At 36.8% G+C, this 18,726-nt stretch overlaps 1 protein-coding gene across 6 annotated transcripts in view; it reads left to right on the top strand.

The window, feature by feature from the left end:
* The window catches only part of ARMC9 (armadillo repeat containing 9), a 69,642-nt gene that overhangs the window by 31,021 nt on the left and 19,895 nt on the right, over positions 1 to 18,726 (top strand). For 4 of the 6 annotated variants that reach the window (XM_031043058.2, XM_031043057.2, XM_013131030.3 and 1 more), the window contains 10 exons: positions 2,242 to 2,276; positions 3,466 to 3,577; positions 4,492 to 4,584; positions 5,841 to 5,931; positions 6,764 to 6,887; positions 8,598 to 8,737; positions 9,545 to 9,621; positions 11,587 to 11,661; positions 12,447 to 12,537; positions 13,470 to 13,528. In XM_031043058.2, the coding sequence (XP_030898918.2) occupies positions 2,242 to 2,276; positions 3,466 to 3,577; positions 4,492 to 4,584; positions 5,841 to 5,931; positions 6,764 to 6,887; positions 8,598 to 8,737; positions 9,545 to 9,621; positions 11,587 to 11,661; positions 12,447 to 12,537; positions 13,470 to 13,528 (897 nt within the window). Of the gene's footprint in view, positions 1 to 2,241; positions 2,277 to 3,465; positions 3,578 to 4,491; positions 4,585 to 5,840; positions 5,932 to 6,763; positions 6,888 to 8,597; positions 8,788 to 9,544; positions 9,622 to 11,586; positions 11,662 to 12,446; positions 12,538 to 13,469; positions 13,529 to 18,726 lie in introns of all 6 variants that reach the window. The other 2 variants (XM_031043055.2, XM_031043054.2) reach the window with 1 other exon arrangement.

The raw sequence follows: 18,726 nt of genomic DNA, 5'->3' as shown, positions 1-18,726 counted from the left end.
GAAAGTGCAGTGAAAGATAAAGTAACCCTGAAAAAATGATCCCATTTCTGTTTTGCCTCATTGAATCTGATGTAATACAAAGTGTTTCCTTGTTTTTCCAGAAACACCAAAAGCCTGTGAGTGCTTCCTTCTCCCTCTGCAGGTTCTAGACTGAGAAACTTGGGTCCAATCAGGAAAAAATGCCAGACAAGAAGGCTTTTTCTCTTGGTGGTCCTGCCCTCAGAGCTCTGGTGGAGGATATGCCTCACTGTGGTGCCTTTTTAGTGCAGGTAGATCACAGAGCCAAACCGTATGAAATGGTTTGCTGTGCTCCATCTGCCAACTTACAAAGTAATCTGGAAATTAATGGGACTTTGTCCTGCTTGATCCAGGATTTCTGAATTTAGAAAAATGTTTTTCTAATTGAAGTTTCTGTAGTTTGAAATTTTTAACATCTTGCAAACTCTTACACTTGCCAAAAAGTTTTATTTGTGTGGAAGGGTGATGCATGTACTAATTATATATCTACTAAATATCTGCCAATTTTATATCTTTTAGTTCATTTTAGTTGGAGCGTGTTTTTAAGGCAGCAAAGAAGTGGTGGGTAAAAAGGACTTTGTTGAGAAGCAGAGAGTATTTTATATACATCCATTTACTCTTAGTGACCTGCCTATTTGTTTTCTCAGTACTGTTCTTTGTCTCACCTTCTCATCTACAAGGGCTCTCTCTTTTGTGTTAATGGACTGTAGTCACTTCCTTCCCATTTCCTTTAATGAAGAAGGGCGCTGAGGAAGGCAACGAAAATTATTTGTGATTTCATTGAGCACTCCAGTACAAGATGAAAGGTTTTGACTGGGAAAGCAGTTTGTTTCAACAGAAGTTAACTTTTTATATTCATCAAAAAGGCTAAGGAAAATTAATAGAAGTAAATAAGCGGAAAGCAGTTTAGGTATGATACTTTGAAAGACATTCTATTATGTAAAATAAACTATGATTTGAGAACTGCTGTCAAGACAGGCTAATTTTGGTGTGTATGTCCTGTTGTCTATTGTGTACAAGTAATTCATTGACTTAAACATAATATGCTTTCCAATGTGCGTATAAGCTTGTTTCACATCTAAGAGAGCAGTTCCTTGTGTTATGAAGGATACCCATGAGGTGGTGTGTTCAAGAATATGTCAGCTGGTGTAATTCAATATTCTCTATGGTATTTCATGCTTTTTGTCTCCTAAATCCCTCAGTTTTAAACCTGACAATAGACCTCGATTATATAGCTCCCACTGAAAGAGGCTAGGTTAGAAGAAAAGACCAATTTTAAAGGCATACGTGGTAATGAGAGATTTTTTAGAAAGTGAGTAGGAACATCAACACAAAGAGATGACACTGAATATTTTGCAAATATGATATGTAGTTGACATCAGAATGCATGATATGAAGCACTCTTGTGCCAGTATTGCTGCTTCTTGGCTCACCTACAGTTGGCTCTAGAAAAAGAATGTTACTGAATCAGACAACTTTTATCTGGAAATTTTATATGGTGTGATATTCTTAAATTTTGGTTTATTCAGCAGTGATACCTGCATATACTCTGTGTCATACTGCATCAGAAAGGAAATATCCAGGCTTACACTGAACTTATCCTAGACAGAACCACTGAGAAATAGTATGCTATTCCATATTGGTTTTATCCATGCTAAAATATATATTTTCTCTACATATTAATAGTTATATATGGGTTATATATTAGTAGTAACAGGTACTCTGATAACATTAGTGTTGAAACAAAGAATTATAGCAAATTTGGATGCAGTGATAGGTCTCCAGTGAAATTACTGAAACTTTAAGGTATGACCATTTTTTAAGTCAATAAATGTGTTTATAAAACACAATAAAAGTCAATAAGAGTGCTTCACCTTCCTCAGTTTACTCAGTGGGCTTCAGGTAGAAGTTCCTACTCACTTTTTTCCTTTTCCTCTTTTCTTTTTTTTGAACCCTTCAACTGTAGGTAATTTTTAGAATCCAACAGTGAAGATAACATAGCCAGATCATAACAAAAGAGATATTTACCTGTGAAACACTGTAAGAGAAAGATAAACACTGAAGTCCTCTCTTTCTTTAGATGTGTTTCTATTTTACAACATAAGTTTAATAGAAAAAGAATTGCAGCACATCAGTGAAAGAATTATCTGCATGAAGTTCATTAGTAACACTGCTGTTTTGAAATTTGGACTAATCTGTTACTATTTCCTTTTTCTGATCCAGGCTTCCACTATGTTAAGAGCATCTATAGCCCCTGTGTAAGTATTTATTGCTTAGCTTCGTTTATATCTATAGAGAAGAGGAGCAGTTGTTTGTAAACTGAAGTGCACTGCCAGTTGTCTGCAAATGGGAGCCACTCATCCTCTGTGTGCTTCCTCTGATCTCAGCGAACAGTAAATACAGATATGTGGTCTGTATTCTTCTGTAGAGCAGGTTCAGTAACATTCTAATTTCAGCAGGATTTTGCTAATCGAGTAAATCTGCCACTCCACACCTGTGAGTTGGTTGCTGTGTTTTCTTTACTGTTTCTACACATTACAGTCCTGTTCTTGTAATTGGTTTGCAAATCCACAAATCCAGGAAAAGGGGGAATTGGTAATGTGGATTTTGGGGTACTTCAAGTTTAATTTTTTTTGTAACTTAATACATTTTGACTTATAAGATCAAATAGAGATGGTATATCTGAGCTAAAGGTTTTATTAATTTTTTATATGCTGTTTTGATCCTTTTATTGTTTACAAGATAGCTAAAGGGATAATTACACATATAACACAAAATATGTTTTTAGAAGTGGTAGGACAGGAAGCTAGGACTAAAAATTTTTAGTGGTATATAAATACTAAAATTAAAGCATCGACTGGAAGCAGTTTTGTTTAGGGAAACTTCTATTACAGTGTGAAACTCAAAATAGCAAGATAGTACTGATGAATAGAAATTGGTCCTGTGTTAAGTTTTATGTTAAGCCAGCATAATTCAACCTGTAAAAATCTATTCAGCCTCCCTCCTTTGCCTTGGAGAAGACATTTCTGTGTGCTTGAGGGTTTAGAGGTGAAGTTGTAGCTGCAGCTTGTTACTGTGTCTGTTTATACCTAGCTAACAGCCATAAGTGGCTGCCCTCATGCCTTTGTGGTCTGCAGAGAGAAAAAAAAAATGTTATTGTACTGTTTGGTGCTGCAAAAAAAAGTTCAGATCATCCATTGTCAGCATTTAGTGTCTGCAAGTTATGACAGTAAATAAACTGCATGCATGGTGAAAAAGTAAGTCCAAGTTTAAAAAAGTCTGTTGTTCCAAAGTGGTAATGGTAATAAAAGTAATAAAGGTGTAAAAATGTGGAAGCTCTTTTCCTGAAGCAGACTTCCTGTTTTGGCTCTTCTCACTTCAGTAACATCAGCGGAACTGAATAAGGAGAGAGAGTTTTGATGAATGTCTTTCCCTGTTGCATTGTAGGAAGATGCAGGATGTGCCTTTGTTGCCCTCTTTGGATTATGAGAAAGTGAAGAGAGATTTGATTACAGGGAATGATCGTCTCAAGGCCTTCTTACTGCAGGCTCTGCGCTGGGTAAGGGAGAAGGCTTCTGTAGAAAAGAAATAGGTCCTTTCTGTAGGAATCCAGATTTGAAATCTGTTTTGTAAGTAAGATGATTGTCATCATAGGCAACTTGTCTCTTGGTCAGTGAAGCTTAATAAGGCTCTTGAGATGATGAAGAAAACCCAGGCAGTAGACATCTATTTGTAACTGTGTCATTCTCATCCAAGGAAAGACAGATAGGAATTTCTGGGATTATAAGTGAAAGTAATTTTTTATGTGTTTTCAAAGAAATTTTTGTTGTTTTAGGGAGCTGCTTTTTAGCATGTATTGCCCCTGTTTAGGTTTATATAAATATTGCTATATCTAAGAAATACTTTAATCACCAGTTTTCCTTTATAATCAAGTTATTCTACAAGATCCTGCCTTTTGGTTGACTCGAATCATGTAGTGATGTTTCATAAAAAAAAAAAGGTGACAACAGGAAGTTACATTTTCCTGCTGAAAAGGAAGCTCATGGGTTCAAAATGACAGACATGAAAGACTTCAATAGAGGATTTGTGACCAAGCTTCAGTGTTCATTTTCGTTAAAAAAAAAAATCCATTGGGTCTAGAGCAATGATTCTTCTTCCCCAGTACTCTGTCTCATGTGTTTTAGAAAAGCACCACATCTGTAGCTGCTAGAGGGGCTTTTTAACTTTATGGGAAGTAATGCTGTATCCTTCCTGTCACAGTGATGACAGCTCCCACATAACAGTTTTTTAATGGATCACTTAGCTGATGTCAGGTCAGTTCACTTCTTTGTCTCTGAGGTCATTGAGGTTGAATTCCTTCTCCCTGTGAGAATAGGTTTCTCAGGTATGGGGTATCATCACATTTAAAATCTTCAGTGGTCATCATTCACGTTAGTATTTATTTGACTGGCTTATTTATGTTATTTATTTTAGCGCCTGACAAAATCATATCCTGGAGAACAGAGGGACACTGTCTTGCACGCCTACATCAGTAATGACCTCCTAGATTGCCACAACAACTGTCAGGTCAGCAAGGGTTTGCTTCCAACTCCTGTGTGATACTGGTCATTTGTTTCTATAAACTGAACAGAAAATTCATCACCCTCTGGAAGGGGGAAGGGGATTAAAAAAAGTGCCAAAATCATGTGATACATTTAACTTCAGCATCTCAGCCTTTAAATGATGATGGACAAAGCTTTGTGTTACAAGAGCTCTCAATGTAGATACAGTTCTTGCAGACAGGCAGAAGTTTGTTACCTCACCTGCTGCTTGAAGTCTGTGGGTTTGAGCAGATGCCTACCCAGGTCCTTATTTAGGAGTTAGCTCTTGCTTATCAGATGCTATGTCTCTTTTTGAGTGATTATGTATTGTCAGATAACATAATCAATTTCACTGATCTAGGATAAGAACTAAAGTAGGACTTCAGTCTCCATACCTCTATAGAATATTTGATTATGCACTATTTAATAACATGTTCAGCAGTATTTCCATGAATTTAGAATGGATTGTTAGCTTTCTTTAGAAAGGGGAATTGCTGGCCTGTTGATTCTGAAAGGTTATTTAAGTCACTGGTAAACCAATGCTGTTGCTAACAAAAGTGTGACTTTTTTTCTCTTGTAATAGTGAATTTTGTGCATGGTTGAATTCTTCAGTTGTTGGAAGCAGCGGGCCTGCTTGTTATGTTGTAGCCTTCATTGTCATTGCAACAGTCACTTGTACTATTACTTAAAGGATTATTTAATGAATGATCTGGTTTTCTCCCTGTGAATTTCTGTAAGAGGGGAGTTATGTAGAAGTAATGCCTGAAGTAAAACAAATTATAAATAGCTTGCAATGTGGTATTCTTGGTAAGTTACTGAGCTGCTTTCCCACACTTTTAGTAGTCAAACAAAAGCATTCAGGTAGCATTACTGAATTTACATTCATCAGTGAAATTAGGAGTTTGTTGATTTTTCTTGTCGCTGACTCATTTTAGATATCAGCTTTAACTGATAACAGTGTTGGTTCATTTTTTTTCCCTCCCTACACCTCAATGGTGTTTTAACCAGATTGAGCTGAGGAGCTATAATTTTCTTATTTCTTCATTTTGCATCTTTCCTGCAGCCCCTATCAATAAAAAGTAACTGGGAAATTTTAAATCATATTGAGAGTATTTAAGATATCAATATATATACAAAGATTGTTGTGAAAATTTAACAAAGCTTTTGAAACATGAAGACTTGCTCTGGGTTTTTTCCTCCTTTGGTGATTTTTTTTTTATTAATGCTTGTTTTGTTTTTCAGAGAAGTGTCCTCAAATTATTACAATCTACAAGTGTGGTAGTCAGGCAGTATATGGCAAGGCTCATCAATGCTTTTGCTTCACTGTCAGAAGGTAAAGATTTACTTAAAAAAATCATATGATGCTGGCTTATAGGTACTTCACAAGTGTGTGTCACTGCATGTGGAAATTTAGAGCCTTATTTGTACCACTTTTCTAGGGATTCACTGTCTTTTGTTACATACAGTTTTTCAGTATGTGGAAAGGTTTAATTTTGGCACTGTATGTTCAGCATTTTTGACTTCTTTTGAATATTTGTGGTCTATGTGGGAACTTACCCAGGGGCTGTTCTTGATACAGTCTTCAGTCTCTTCATCAGAGTTAAAAAAAAGATAATTCCCCATTAATTAAAGGTCCTGTAGGCAGAGCTGCTATCAGGCTATGTACCAATAGTGCAGCTGCTCTTTCATCTTCCTCGTCCTCACCTGAATAAACTTTGTGCATCACTGCTGTTTGGTTGCATATATACGCAGCTTCATATCTCTAACTGACACAAATTAGCCCAAGATTTGGTGCAACTTAAGGAGCTAACTATTGCTAGGAAACTGAAATGCCATTTCTGTCAATACCAGGAGGGCACCTAGTTTCTTGAGCAATTTGGACATAATCTGTTCTTTTGCAAGAGTATACAAAACTGTGATAATAACGGAAAACATGCACTGAAAGAAGAGCAATGGATTCAGTGTGAGCTTCTGGTGCCCCAAGTACCTGGATTAAATGCAACTGCTCTGCTAGACAACTCATTTGTGAAGGTTTGTTTGGGTCTTGGCACAAGATTGTGGTTTGTCAAGAAGAAACTGAGGTCAATATGCTTACTTTTTCAAGGAGAAGGAACTTTTCTGTCATAAGCTGATAGCATCTGTTCTTTCATCACTTTTTGCACCAGGTCGTGTCTACCTTTCTCAGAACCCAACGTTGCTGCAAATGCTGGAGGAGAGACTGAAAGCTGAAGACAAGGACTCCCTTACATGGGAGAATGTTCTTGGGGCTCTGCAGAAATTCAGCCTCAGGTGATGAAAGTGCAGCACACAGTGGTGACAGCTGGAGAGGAAATACAGGCTAGCTAGGCTCTGTTCAGGGAGGAAAGAAGAGCACTTGATTTTCTTATAACAATCATCAGAACCTCTGGTGACTGTTGAAAGCAGAGTCACTTAGTAGGGAGCATATAATTTTGCTGACTGAATTAACCTTGACTTCCTGTCAAGACTCAAGTAAATGTACATCTCCTGCCATAGCCTTGTGTGCTTTATATGTATTCCTTAACTGAACAAAGTGAGAATCTTAATGTAGAATGTTCTGAAGATTCTACATAGAAAAAAAGAGTCGCATTACATTCCAAAGCATAAAGTTTTCATTATTCTTTCTGCAAACATTTTTCAGGGATTTCATCTTCATCCTGTTGATCCTCTTTCCTGGAGCTGTCTTTGTATGGGCTTTTTTCTTATTTTTGCATTAGAAGCCTGACTTAAATGCCCATCATAAAATAAATGTCATGCAAAAGCAGTCAAGGGCATGAAGTTGCTGTCATTTATCAAATAAATACGATCTAGGAACTCTGTTTTCACAATACTTAGGAGGAATATTCAGCCCTGAATAGTTAACTAATTGTAACAAGGTAGATGGATGTGTTTAGTTCTTGTTATTTTCAGTCATGTTTTGTCTAAATTAAGACTGTATTGGGTTTAGAAGGGGTTGAGGTTTTTGTTTGCTTGTGCTTGTTGAAGAATGAGGGCTGCTTTTGGATTTGCCTCACATTGAACATGTGTAGATGAAGCACATTTACATGTGCTGTGGGTAATATTCTGCACTGCTTCCTGACATGAGACCTTATACATCTTTGTAATAAAAGAGAATAAACTTTCATATCCAACTGCTCGAAAACCTAAACCAATCTTGGAGAAAATTGTTTTTTCTGTTAAGGCAGTTGCCAATAGTACAAGTTAGTTGGATTTTGGGGCCTAGGCACTAAGCTACTGAAAATTGAAAGTTTTTTACATTTTAAAAAATAACAGTTAATCTTTTAGTCTTACAGAACATTCATTCCAGATACTTGGCCCTTATAATCCTCTGGACTTGCTCCAGCAGCTTCATGTCCTTCTTATGTTGGGGAAACCCACCTCCTTTGACCTGCTGCTCATGCTTCTTTTGATGCATTCAGGAGCTAAAAGAATTTGTGGTTTAAGAATCTTCAAAGAAAAGAGCAAATAGATTTAAGAAAAAAAGAATCTCATTTTTCAAATCAACAGTATAAAAATGCTATAGTGCTATGGTTACCTGTAGGAGAAACAGTAATTAATTTGTTTTATGGGTTTGTTGTGTACATCTGACCTTTTTTTTACCAATTTTAAGACAATTGAAAATGCAGTTTTAGGACTTAGAAGCCTTACAAAACAATGTAGAAACTGACCTTAGCAGTTAGCACATTTAAAAAAGCGAAACACAAAAACTGCACCCACACAATAATGTTTCAGTCCTCTATGCCTATGGGAATCTGTATGTTTAATTTGTTTAGGCTTTAATTCCTTAGTTTAAGGATTCTACCAAAATGGGTAGTTGTGGGTTGTTGGGTTTTTTTTTTGTTGTCAGAATAGCGTATGGCAGGTGGATGAAGTAGAGTTTTAATGTGCTTATATTAGCTATAGATGTATTTGAAAGCTATTTATGTTGCAGTCTGATTTTTGGGGTTTTGTTTGTTGTTTGTTTTGGTTTTTTAATCCTAGGCGTGCACTGCAGTCAGCAATGATCAAAGATGGGCTAATTTTCTGGCTGGTTGATGTTCTCACGGATACAGATTGCCTGTCTGATTACACCCTGGCGTATTCTGTTGCCTTGCTCATGAATCTTTGTCTGCGGAGTGCAGGTGTCTTACATTTTGAATTACAAGATAATTCCAAGAAGTGGAAAGGGAAGGTTTTGAATCTGTGTTTATGATATACCTGGTTTCTTTCAAGTTACTATAATTAGTTGCAAGGATTCACATGACCAGAGATATTTGAGTGTTATAACCAATGCTTTGGAGCATATCTTTTTTCCAAGAATCCCAAACTATGGAGAGCAGCTTCATCAAAATCTAAAAAATTAAGAAATCAGTTAATCACCAGAAACCTCTAAGATTCGATTCTTGTTTTTTATTCATATGTGAGCCATTTCTATATTCCAGGCACACTTTTCAAAGGGCACTTTATACTTGTGTAAGATATTTGTGTGTCAGAACAAAAGTCAGAACTGAGTTGATGAGCAATGGCAAGAAGCTTAAGCTTCACATTGTAAATACTTGCATGCTTCACTTCTACAACACAGAGATTCCCTCTACGAAAATAAGGTCCTGCCTATGTCCAAGAGACTTAAAAGGAGCTTAAAGTAAGTTTTCTTTTATAAAATAAAGTAACTTAAGGGTAAAAAAATAACGCCTTGCCATAAGCAAAAATAATGCCTCTGTTAAAATTTTTTAAATCCCTGTGTGTTGCTTCCTGACCAGGGTTACAAGTGTATAAATCCAGAGTAACTCCACTGATTTCACCTCAGTTCTGCTGAGCAGCATTTGGCAGGAACAAGGAATAGTATTGCTCTATGTAAATTGTACTTAGTACTGATTATAAAAAATAGGAAAAGAGTTTGGTCTGATGTCTTATATTTTTTCAAGCATATTTGTTTTCTCACTTTGCAGGAAAGAATATGTGTGCAGGGATTGCAAACCACGTGCTCAGAGTTCTCTCTGATCTTCTTGGCCACGAGAATCATGAGGTATTTGTATGACTGCATTTGGGTTAATGAAAAGGTGTAAAGAAAAATTAAGAAAGAAATGCAAGAAAGTAAATTGGTTTTGCTTCCCTTGTCAGACCCTCATGCAATTAAGTTGCATGAAATTTTCCTGAAATTCACAATTATGTGAATTTTATTTCGTTGGGTACCGGTCTTTCTAGACATAATTATGTTTTCTTTTAACAGATGTTGGCAGCTAAGAATGATTCTTTTAGATGCATAGTAAATATGCAATCCATGTGCCTTCTTGATCAGTTTCTGATGCTGTTTACATGTTGTCTCACACCAATCATCTCAAGCTTAACTATTTCACGTGATGAACAGTGTGTGGTGCAGTGGTGCAAGCCCATTATGCAAAACATTAGGTGTAAAGAAGCAATTTTTTTAGTAGTTTTAAGGAATATTATAAGATAGTACACTTGTGACATTCAAGCTGTAATACATTTTTATCTACCACTTCATTTAACTTGCCACTTAACTCCTTTGAGGTTTCTTTTCCATCTTCAGACACACTTGCATCTTAGATGTTAAATTAAACTACCAGAGAGGAAAAAACTGAAACAGATTACTTATTTCTACCTAACGCTTTTCAGCACATCACTATGGTATCTGCTGTCTGCTATGTAGAGCATTGCTTCAGCTGTCTCTGCAGAGGGGCACTGCTTTAACCATGGAGTAAAATTCAGGGCAGGAGAAAATGCAGGCAAATATTGTATGAAGATGAAAACAGGGAGGCAGTTTTTTAACCAGGGTATTCTACGATGAATGTGCAAGGTATCTGGGGACTTGAATACAAATAATGTAAATTTAGGTGTCTTATGTTTATAACACAATGATTCTATCATCAGGTTTTTTATTTTGAAAATAGTGAATGAATTACAGTCAAGTGTTTAGTCCATGTTCTATGAAATCATTAGATGACGTAGACCAGTTCTTTACTAGCACTGTTTTGAATAAGGTGAAACTTGGCATACCTTTATTGAACTCTTCCACTAGCTTTGTTTTTATGACTGATGAAAGTTTAATACAATACATATTAACACACAATAACATCTCAGTCTCTAGACTGAGATGTTACAGTACTGTTGAAGTTTCTACCGTAGAATGACCTTGAAATTTCTCTCAGAGGGTAGGTACATTCTTACAACCTAGTTTGCACCAGCACAGCTGATAGAAGTTTTGTTATAAAAGTCAAGGGTAGAAGGCTGTCCAGAGAGCTTTCTGAGAAGTTGTGGAATCCCTGTGTAAATCCCAGTCCCTTATCTTTCCTTGCCTCCCCTGCCTAGCTTATTCTTTGTTTCCCAAGGATGTAGACGGAGGGTGACTGGAAATTTTAGTGCTCCAAAAGTAACTGGCCGATACAAAAGATCACATAAGTGCTGATAAAACCAGTTTGATAGATCTGATGGCTTTAACTAGCCATAATACAGAGCTTTCAAACTGGCTCTTTTTCTGCCTCTACTGAGGGGCAGTATACAGGCAGCAGAGTGAGAGGATGTTTGAACCTGTTACAGCTTTTATTCTGCCTAAGGCTACAGTGCTTGAAGCTTGTTTTGAGTTAACACTGACAATCTTGTCCCTGTTCTTTGTCCTCTCTGTTTTGGTACTGCCACTAGTGTTTGTCAGAAACTAACCTTCTTCTCCATTTCGATTTTTTTTTTCATTTTTTCTTTTTTTGTTTTGTAAGGCTAGGTCAGTTTACAAGATACAGCTTCAGAAGGGTATGGAGGAAATCGGCATGCAGCAGTACCTATTTAAATCAAATATATGACAGTATATTTACATCCTAAAAGTTCACTGCTTCCCAAGTGGGAATTTTTGCAAGTGCAGGCTAACCTGATTACATTCTTTGAACGCAGTTCTGCACTTCTCTCTTAAATTTTGGTTATAGAAAACTAAGGTGAACGTAAGAGTTTTTCTTATGGTATGATTATTTCTTCCTCTTAGATACAACCATATGTGAATGGAGCACTCTATAGCATTCTTGCCATCCCTTCTGTCCGAGAAGAAGCCAGAGCAATGGTAAGAAGTGCTGCTTTGCATAGCACAAACATCAATGCGTGTACCAGATGGCATGTATACAGGTACCTGTTGCTCAGTGTGCAGCAGGGTTGTGAGGTAGGAGCCATGGCGTTTTGAGAAGGGAATCCCTAAGAAGCTCTCCACTTTTCATACCTAGTATTTAGGCAGGTATGAATGTAGGTCACAAACACTTTTGCTATATTTGCTGGTCTTTTCCCAGAAGTATAGCCCCAACAGTGTGAAGGATTCTGCCTAAATTATAAATTAAAGGCATTATTTTCAGAATAGTCTTGTCCATCTAGCATTTCATAGACTGGCTTAGGAGATGCTTTCATGTAACCTGCCATATCTTCCTTTTATTTAACTCATTCTGCACTAGCAAATAATCACTAAGAGGATGAGTTCCTCTTGCTGCTTTTCTTTCTGCCTGGTGGTAGACATAGTTAGATGGTGAAGGTGACAGGAGGGAGGTGTAAGCAAAACTGGGAACTTATCTCCTGTGAAAGTTAGTCTAATGATAATGAATGTGTTTTAACATCTGGATTTAAGGAAGTTGTTCTTGGGATAGCAGTGTATATTTTTATCTTAAGAACCTAGAAGCAATCCAGACAGCATATTTCTTTGGGAAGCGTGTGGACAAAATGGAGAGCTTAGAGCTGGACATATTGGTTTGTTTCACACTGCCTCTGTTTTTCTTAACAGAAAAATAAATGTTTTAGCTAACAAAACCCTCTCTCTATGATAATATGAAATGCTAAACTAGCAATGTTTTCTGCTGTATCCAGGGAATGGAAGAAATTCTGCGCTGCTTTATCAAGGAAGGAAATGCAGAGATGATCCGTCAGACTGAATTTATTATCAAGCAGCTCAATTCAGGTCAGAAGAACAGATCTGAGCTGTAAATTTTTCACAAAAGCCTTAACAAAGCTCATGTTTTTACTTGGCATTGAAACTCTCAAAGAATAATAATAGTGTGATGGCCTAAGAGAGGGTGAATAGTGAATGTCAGGATTGGAATGTCAGATGTATTTTAAAATATCATTTTGTGCTACAATTATAAAGAAGAAATGAAAGTATGAGTAAGTCCAATTCCAAAGCTTTGGGACTCTAAATAGAATGACCTTGAGTGCTTGTTTTCTTGCCAATGGCATCACAGTAATGAGAGACTGCTGTCAACTGCAAAAATTAAACAGGTGATACAATTTCTTTTTAAAAGTGCTTGTTAAGCACTGCATTGCCACTGTACGTGAAGTTGTTCACGAAGGTTATAGAATTGCTCCTCTTCTATCTGTGAATGCTATTTTTAATAGGTTTTGTCTGATTGGTGAGTAAAAGTTGAGTGTACAGATTTCCAGTGTAAGCCTGGCTGCTTTTTTCTAGGGAAAGAAGTTTTTCCAAAAGTTATGAAGTATTCTATGCAAGTACTATCTTTTTATGTCTAAAAGCAGTATAATACTGAAGAGTCTGTAGGGAAAAGTAGAGTCTTTTAGTAAAAATTAGTTGAGAAATAGACACACACTTTCATTCATGCCTTGTCGGTAAATACACTGAGACACCATAGTGGGATTTATGAGGAAAGAGCTATTCCACAGTGTTTCTGTTTCTGCCATTTTCCCAAATATGAATTGATTTCAGTGATTTCTAGAATGCTTTATAGGAGCAAATAATTTCAATAGTTGTCTTGAATAGAACAGGATGTCTATATAAGAAGCAAGATGAATCTTACCCTTTTAAAGGGAGGGTAATAACTAGAGATTCTGTAAATTTGTACATGTACTCTGAAAACATTTTGTTTTGCTTCTTTCTAGAAGAGCCATTAAATGATGGTATTGTGTCTGATGATGAAGAGGAAGAGAACAATAAGGAAGTAAGTATAAAGGCTTTCTGGCACCTTTTAGGAAAATCCTTAGCCTTCTAAACAGAAAATATTTGTGTCAGTAAAATAAGACTCTTTTATTTTGGTGGAGTTTGATTTTGTTTTTTACTTTTATTTAATTATTCTTGCATTAACAAGAAAATTGGATCTGTTTCCATTATCTTTTCTTCATGAAGCCCTACTCTTTTATTTTGGCAAATCTCCTGTTGATAACTGGATAACTAAAGGATTATAGCTTGAAATAAGTAAAGAGATGAGTTACTGTAGCAGTAGAAATCTTGCTTTCAAGTACACCCATTTCAGCAATTAAAAAGAAAGGAAGCAAATGAACCAGTATATTATGGAAATAGTTTGTAAGCAGGTTGTCACTGCTTTTAAAGGTGTCATAATCCATTTGGGGCGTGATGACTTCTTTTGCTGTTTAGGAGCTTTGAAATGTATTTAAAAATTGTCTATATGTAATGAAGGAAAAGAGTAATTACAAATTAGAAAATAAGTCCCATAAGAAAGTAAAATTTTAAAAATTGAGAAAACATGCATGAGAAACTATGTAGTAATAAACTGGTTAGCTGCCGATTTCCAACTCTGCTAATAAGTGCGTTTTATACCAGTACTGCGGCATTTTTTAAGAAGCTGTCTTCATAGAGTAATGGGTTCCCAGGTGTAGACAGCACAGCATATTTGATCATCTGAGTTAGCAAGCAAAGCAAGGTGTAAATTACTTCAGGGAAATGTTAAACCCAGTCTTCACTGGTGATGTTGGCCATTGCTACATTACCTAAGTGCATGGAGGGGCAGGGAGGGAGTAGAAAATATACTGTATAGGCAGTTAACATGGGAGTTTTAACTGAAAGAAGTCTACCACATACCATTTTTATTTTATTGGAAAGCCCTATATGAGAAATTTTAAAGAAGAGCAGTGTTTGAACGTATGCAGGTGTATAGGTGCACATATATGTGTATCTATATATATCATGTATTTGCCCTGAAGAAGTGAATGACATTGAGAGTTAATGATCTCTGCAAAACCTACCTGTATTAGAAATATTTACTGAAAAACAAGTTTTCAGACAAAATGGAAGGTTTTGTCCTGAGCCAGCAAAGAATAAGATACATAAAACTTACCAAGTCAGTTTCATCCGAATTGTACTAGCTTGTTGCACATGAACACAGATGCTAGTGAACAGCGACAACCGTGCAACAGTCTAAAACTTGACTGTTACTCCAGAGTGACTGAATGCATTTTCAAGTGCATGTTGAGCCTTTTGTTTTGAAACCGGAGAAAAATGTGAATATCCCAGTTGTGATGGGTGTGGTGTGCTCTCAGCTGCCGTGGGGTGCAGCACCTTGCAGGATCTAGCCTTTGCCTGGCAGTGTCCTGGGAAGTTTTGCACTGTTTGCGTTATTTACCCAGTTTCTGTGTTGTGGCACAATAGGTGGTGAACACGTGAACTAATTATAATTACCCGTGTGACTAAGTTTAGAGGTATGTGGAAATTCTTAAGTTTGAAGCTACAAGGAAGTTTTTTTTAACAATTGGCTCTCCCCATATTGTTTCAGGGGGGTACATTAAACAGTTTTGGTTGCTTTTTGTTTTATTTTATCCTAATAGGACTAGATTAGTGTACTTGTTCCACCTTCTGCAGTCCTGTAGTGAGTTTTCAGTACTCTTTTCCACTCATCACACCCAAAATCAATGCCGGATATGCAAGGTGGGCTCTCTGGGAATTAATAATTGTTACTTAACTTTGTTTAATATGCTACTTAACACCCTTTAACTCATGTTCCAAGGGTTGAAGTGTCAGGTGTGTCATGAGAATCCAAGGTGGTGATATTTTCACTTGTACTACAGTATACTTTTTTGAAGCATACAGTGTTCTGTTGGCAAAGCACATAGATAAGGAGCTCCTTTGTGAAAATTGTGACATTAAATTGTATGATAGTGTTGAACACTTTCATTAATTTACCTGCTCTTGGGAATTAAAGGAAGGTGAATTCTCCTATTCAATCATACCACCTACACAAGTTGCTGCTGCTCCCAATCCCAGCCAAGGCTCTAGATCATATAATTTTGGAATGCGTTTTTACCACTGAACCATTATGTGATTAAAACGAAGTTCTGTAGTTTGTTGTTACTTGACTCAAATTTTGAATCAGAGAAGTGTCTGATTCCAGTTGTCATTAGCTTTGCCACTGTAAGAAAAGTCTCATTAAGCCAATTTTAAAATTGTTTCCAGCGTAACATTAATTCTGGCACATTATAAATCCTTACTGCTGCTGGGAACTGTAATTCCATTCTGCTGCAAGAATGCCTGGTTTCTTAGTTCCTCAGCTTAGAAAATATAATTTACAAACAAAATGGCAGCAAAATGCATAATATTGTTACTTTGTTAAATAAGCAAGGATTTGTTGACTTACTGCCTCAAGCCTTGAGCATTTTGTATTTTGGAAATGCAGTTTATTGTTTGATGGGGTTCTGTGATAACATCTGATGTGATCTGGCAACAGGAAGTTTTGGAAAACGTTATCAAAAGTCTTGCCTTTATGTAACTTTTAAACTACTACAGACTGAATGTATTTCAGAACATGGCCATATATTGCCAGTTTAGTGACATGCAATCAGACTGCTTACTGATATTATAATTTGCTGCTTATTCACTCAGTACCAGTATTTGTACCTTCACAATTTAAAAAGCAACAAAAAGATACTCTTATTCAGACTTAGTTTGCTGCTTTTGCCCCAGGTTTTATTGTTTCCAAGAACATGCAAAGGATCACCATGCTATTATTATTACCTTTCATAGGTTATTTTTTGTTATTATTTCTGTTTAATTTAGAGTTGTCCAATTCTCTCTTGCTTTTGAGTAGATTGTGTTGTAATGACTACTTTCTCCTAAACATGGCTGTCAAGATGTGGTTGAGCTTGTTGAAGGATAATTCTGGGACTTCCAAGGGCATTATACACTCAGAAATGTAATATTCTGTAATGTGTGACACTGGGGCAATTAAACTGAATAAAAAATGTCTAAGTTTCCTGTATATGTTATTCAGAAATAAGTTAACTTTTGGGTTTGTGTGCTGAACTTTACATTAACTAGTGTAGAGCTCAGGATGCAGCAGTTTCTGGAGTACCTACCCACATTAGCAGTTTGGGGTGTGTTGACATCCACAGTCACAGTGCATATTTTCTGGTGCTTAATATTCTCTTGACTGTTCTGTTAAATACTAACTTAATTTGTCTTCAGTATTCGATCTTTACATTTGTTTTTTATTTGACTTAGGCCATCTTTAAAAGTTGCTTGTGAAAGGGAGTATGTGATATCATAGCTTTAATTTAGAAGTTTAGTTACAAACTTGAGCCGTGTTAGGTAATTGTACAGTGACAATTTATCCGACACCCTGTGATCCCCCATCATTCAGCACCTGGCAATAAAATCAGTAAATGGTGGTGTGAAAATACACTTCAGCTGGAGAGTAAATCAAAAGAAAGAGAGCTTAATCACAAACCTAGTCACAGGACTTCAAGCCATTACATTAAAGAACTTTGCTGCCAACATCTGCTGCAGCCAGTGAGCAATGGTGAACAGGGCACCAACTGTGTTATTTCAGCAGTGGAATGATGGCATGTGTCAAAGTCCTTTTTCAGTACAGAAAGGCAGGGGAAGGACACATTCAGGCTCAGTTACCTGGCATGTTCAATAACATCCGGAAGCAAGGTTGCAGTGGGAAATACTTCCCAGAAACTAGAAACTGGTGTTCTCTATCTGACAAGGTGTGTCAACCAGAATACTGGAAGAGGTGGAACCTAGGTCAACTGTGAGGAGAAGTTAAATACATCATGCATGCAGAGAGCAGGATGAAAGAACAGGGTGATATTCTGGCTGTGATGTGTAACACTCTCCCCAGGCACAGTGTAGGCAGTCTCTTGTAAAGCATCCTTAAACAAAACTGTTAACTTTGGATGATATGTTAGCATACCATATTTAAAAAAAAAAAATCTACCAGACTATAAAACTCATCTTAGCAGTTTTTCATTTTATTTTTTTTTAAATACCATATATTGTGGAGCTTTGGAGTGTGATTTTGTTTTGTTTAGCTCGATGCAGATGATTATTGACTAGTTTGCAAGTGTTTATCTGTGGTTTTCTATTATCTGGGTTATTTTTCACACCTACTCAGCTTCCCAGATAGTTAGGAGCTGAATGTAACTTGTATTGGAGAGAAAAGCAGTTAGAACATCTTCTTGAAGTCCTGTGTAGCCTCATCTTGTATAGCTGAGCACTGAAAGAATACATATTTAGGAGGATGCAGAGGATTAGCAATCTGGTGTCTTCAAGGCACCAACAGAAGAACTAGACTTTTATTAAAAAGGTATGTGAACAAATAATTACGGAAAAAAATTACTCTATCCCATAGAACACTGTGGATTATTGGCAGTGTTTCTGTAACTGCTTCAAGTGTTCACACAGAGGCATCTAATGTCTCTTAAATTTAGCTGCAGCATCAGAAGCACCTGCTCAAGGCTCATGGGTAAGACTTGGGACCTCTGAGAGGCTTGTGCCCTTTCAGAGCCACAGTGGAAGACTAGGCAAGATATTTCAAAGAATTGGATGGTGGTGGGGGCTGCTGAATTGAGCCCCTTGTGCCTCTACTTTTTACCTCTGCTTGGCGCCTGTGAATAAGGAGGTGGTGAGCAATAACTACATCAGAACAAAAACTATGGGTTTAAGCCATTTGTTACAGAGATCATTAAACTTGAAAAAAGGCAAGCCTGTAGAGCTGTGTGGAAGCCAACACCTACTTCATCTGAGCAATGGCAGTCCTGTTATTTTACACCAGACAAAGACTGGAATCAGTCAGGCATTTCCATTGCAGGAAAAACCTTCCCTGTACACATTTCCAACGTCTTTATTCCTCATGCTGTTTTTGTGGAGCACTGTCCAAGCATCCATATTATTGGCTAATCTTTGTGGCAGAAGGCATTTCTTAATTTGGCTATTTGAGTCTGAATCTCACTAAAGTGAAAGTGCTTTTCATTTCGTTTGTGCTTCAGAGCTCATCAAAGTTCAATGGCCACTGTTTTTAATGGAGCTTATGCCAGACTCTCTACATTACTTCCATGAAAGATGAATTACCCATAGTTAAACTAGAAATAGGCACAAGAGAGTGAATTCTTGGTACTTTTCACT

The sequence above is a fragment of the Melopsittacus undulatus genome, chromosome 6 (genome assembly GCF_012275295.1).
Source record: "Melopsittacus undulatus isolate bMelUnd1 chromosome 6, bMelUnd1.mat.Z, whole genome shotgun sequence".
In the NCBI taxonomy this organism is placed as follows: Eukaryota; Metazoa; Chordata; class Aves; order Psittaciformes; family Psittaculidae; genus Melopsittacus; species Melopsittacus undulatus.
Note: the sequence above shows the minus strand (reverse complement) of the source record. Positions and strands in the feature narration are given on the sequence as shown.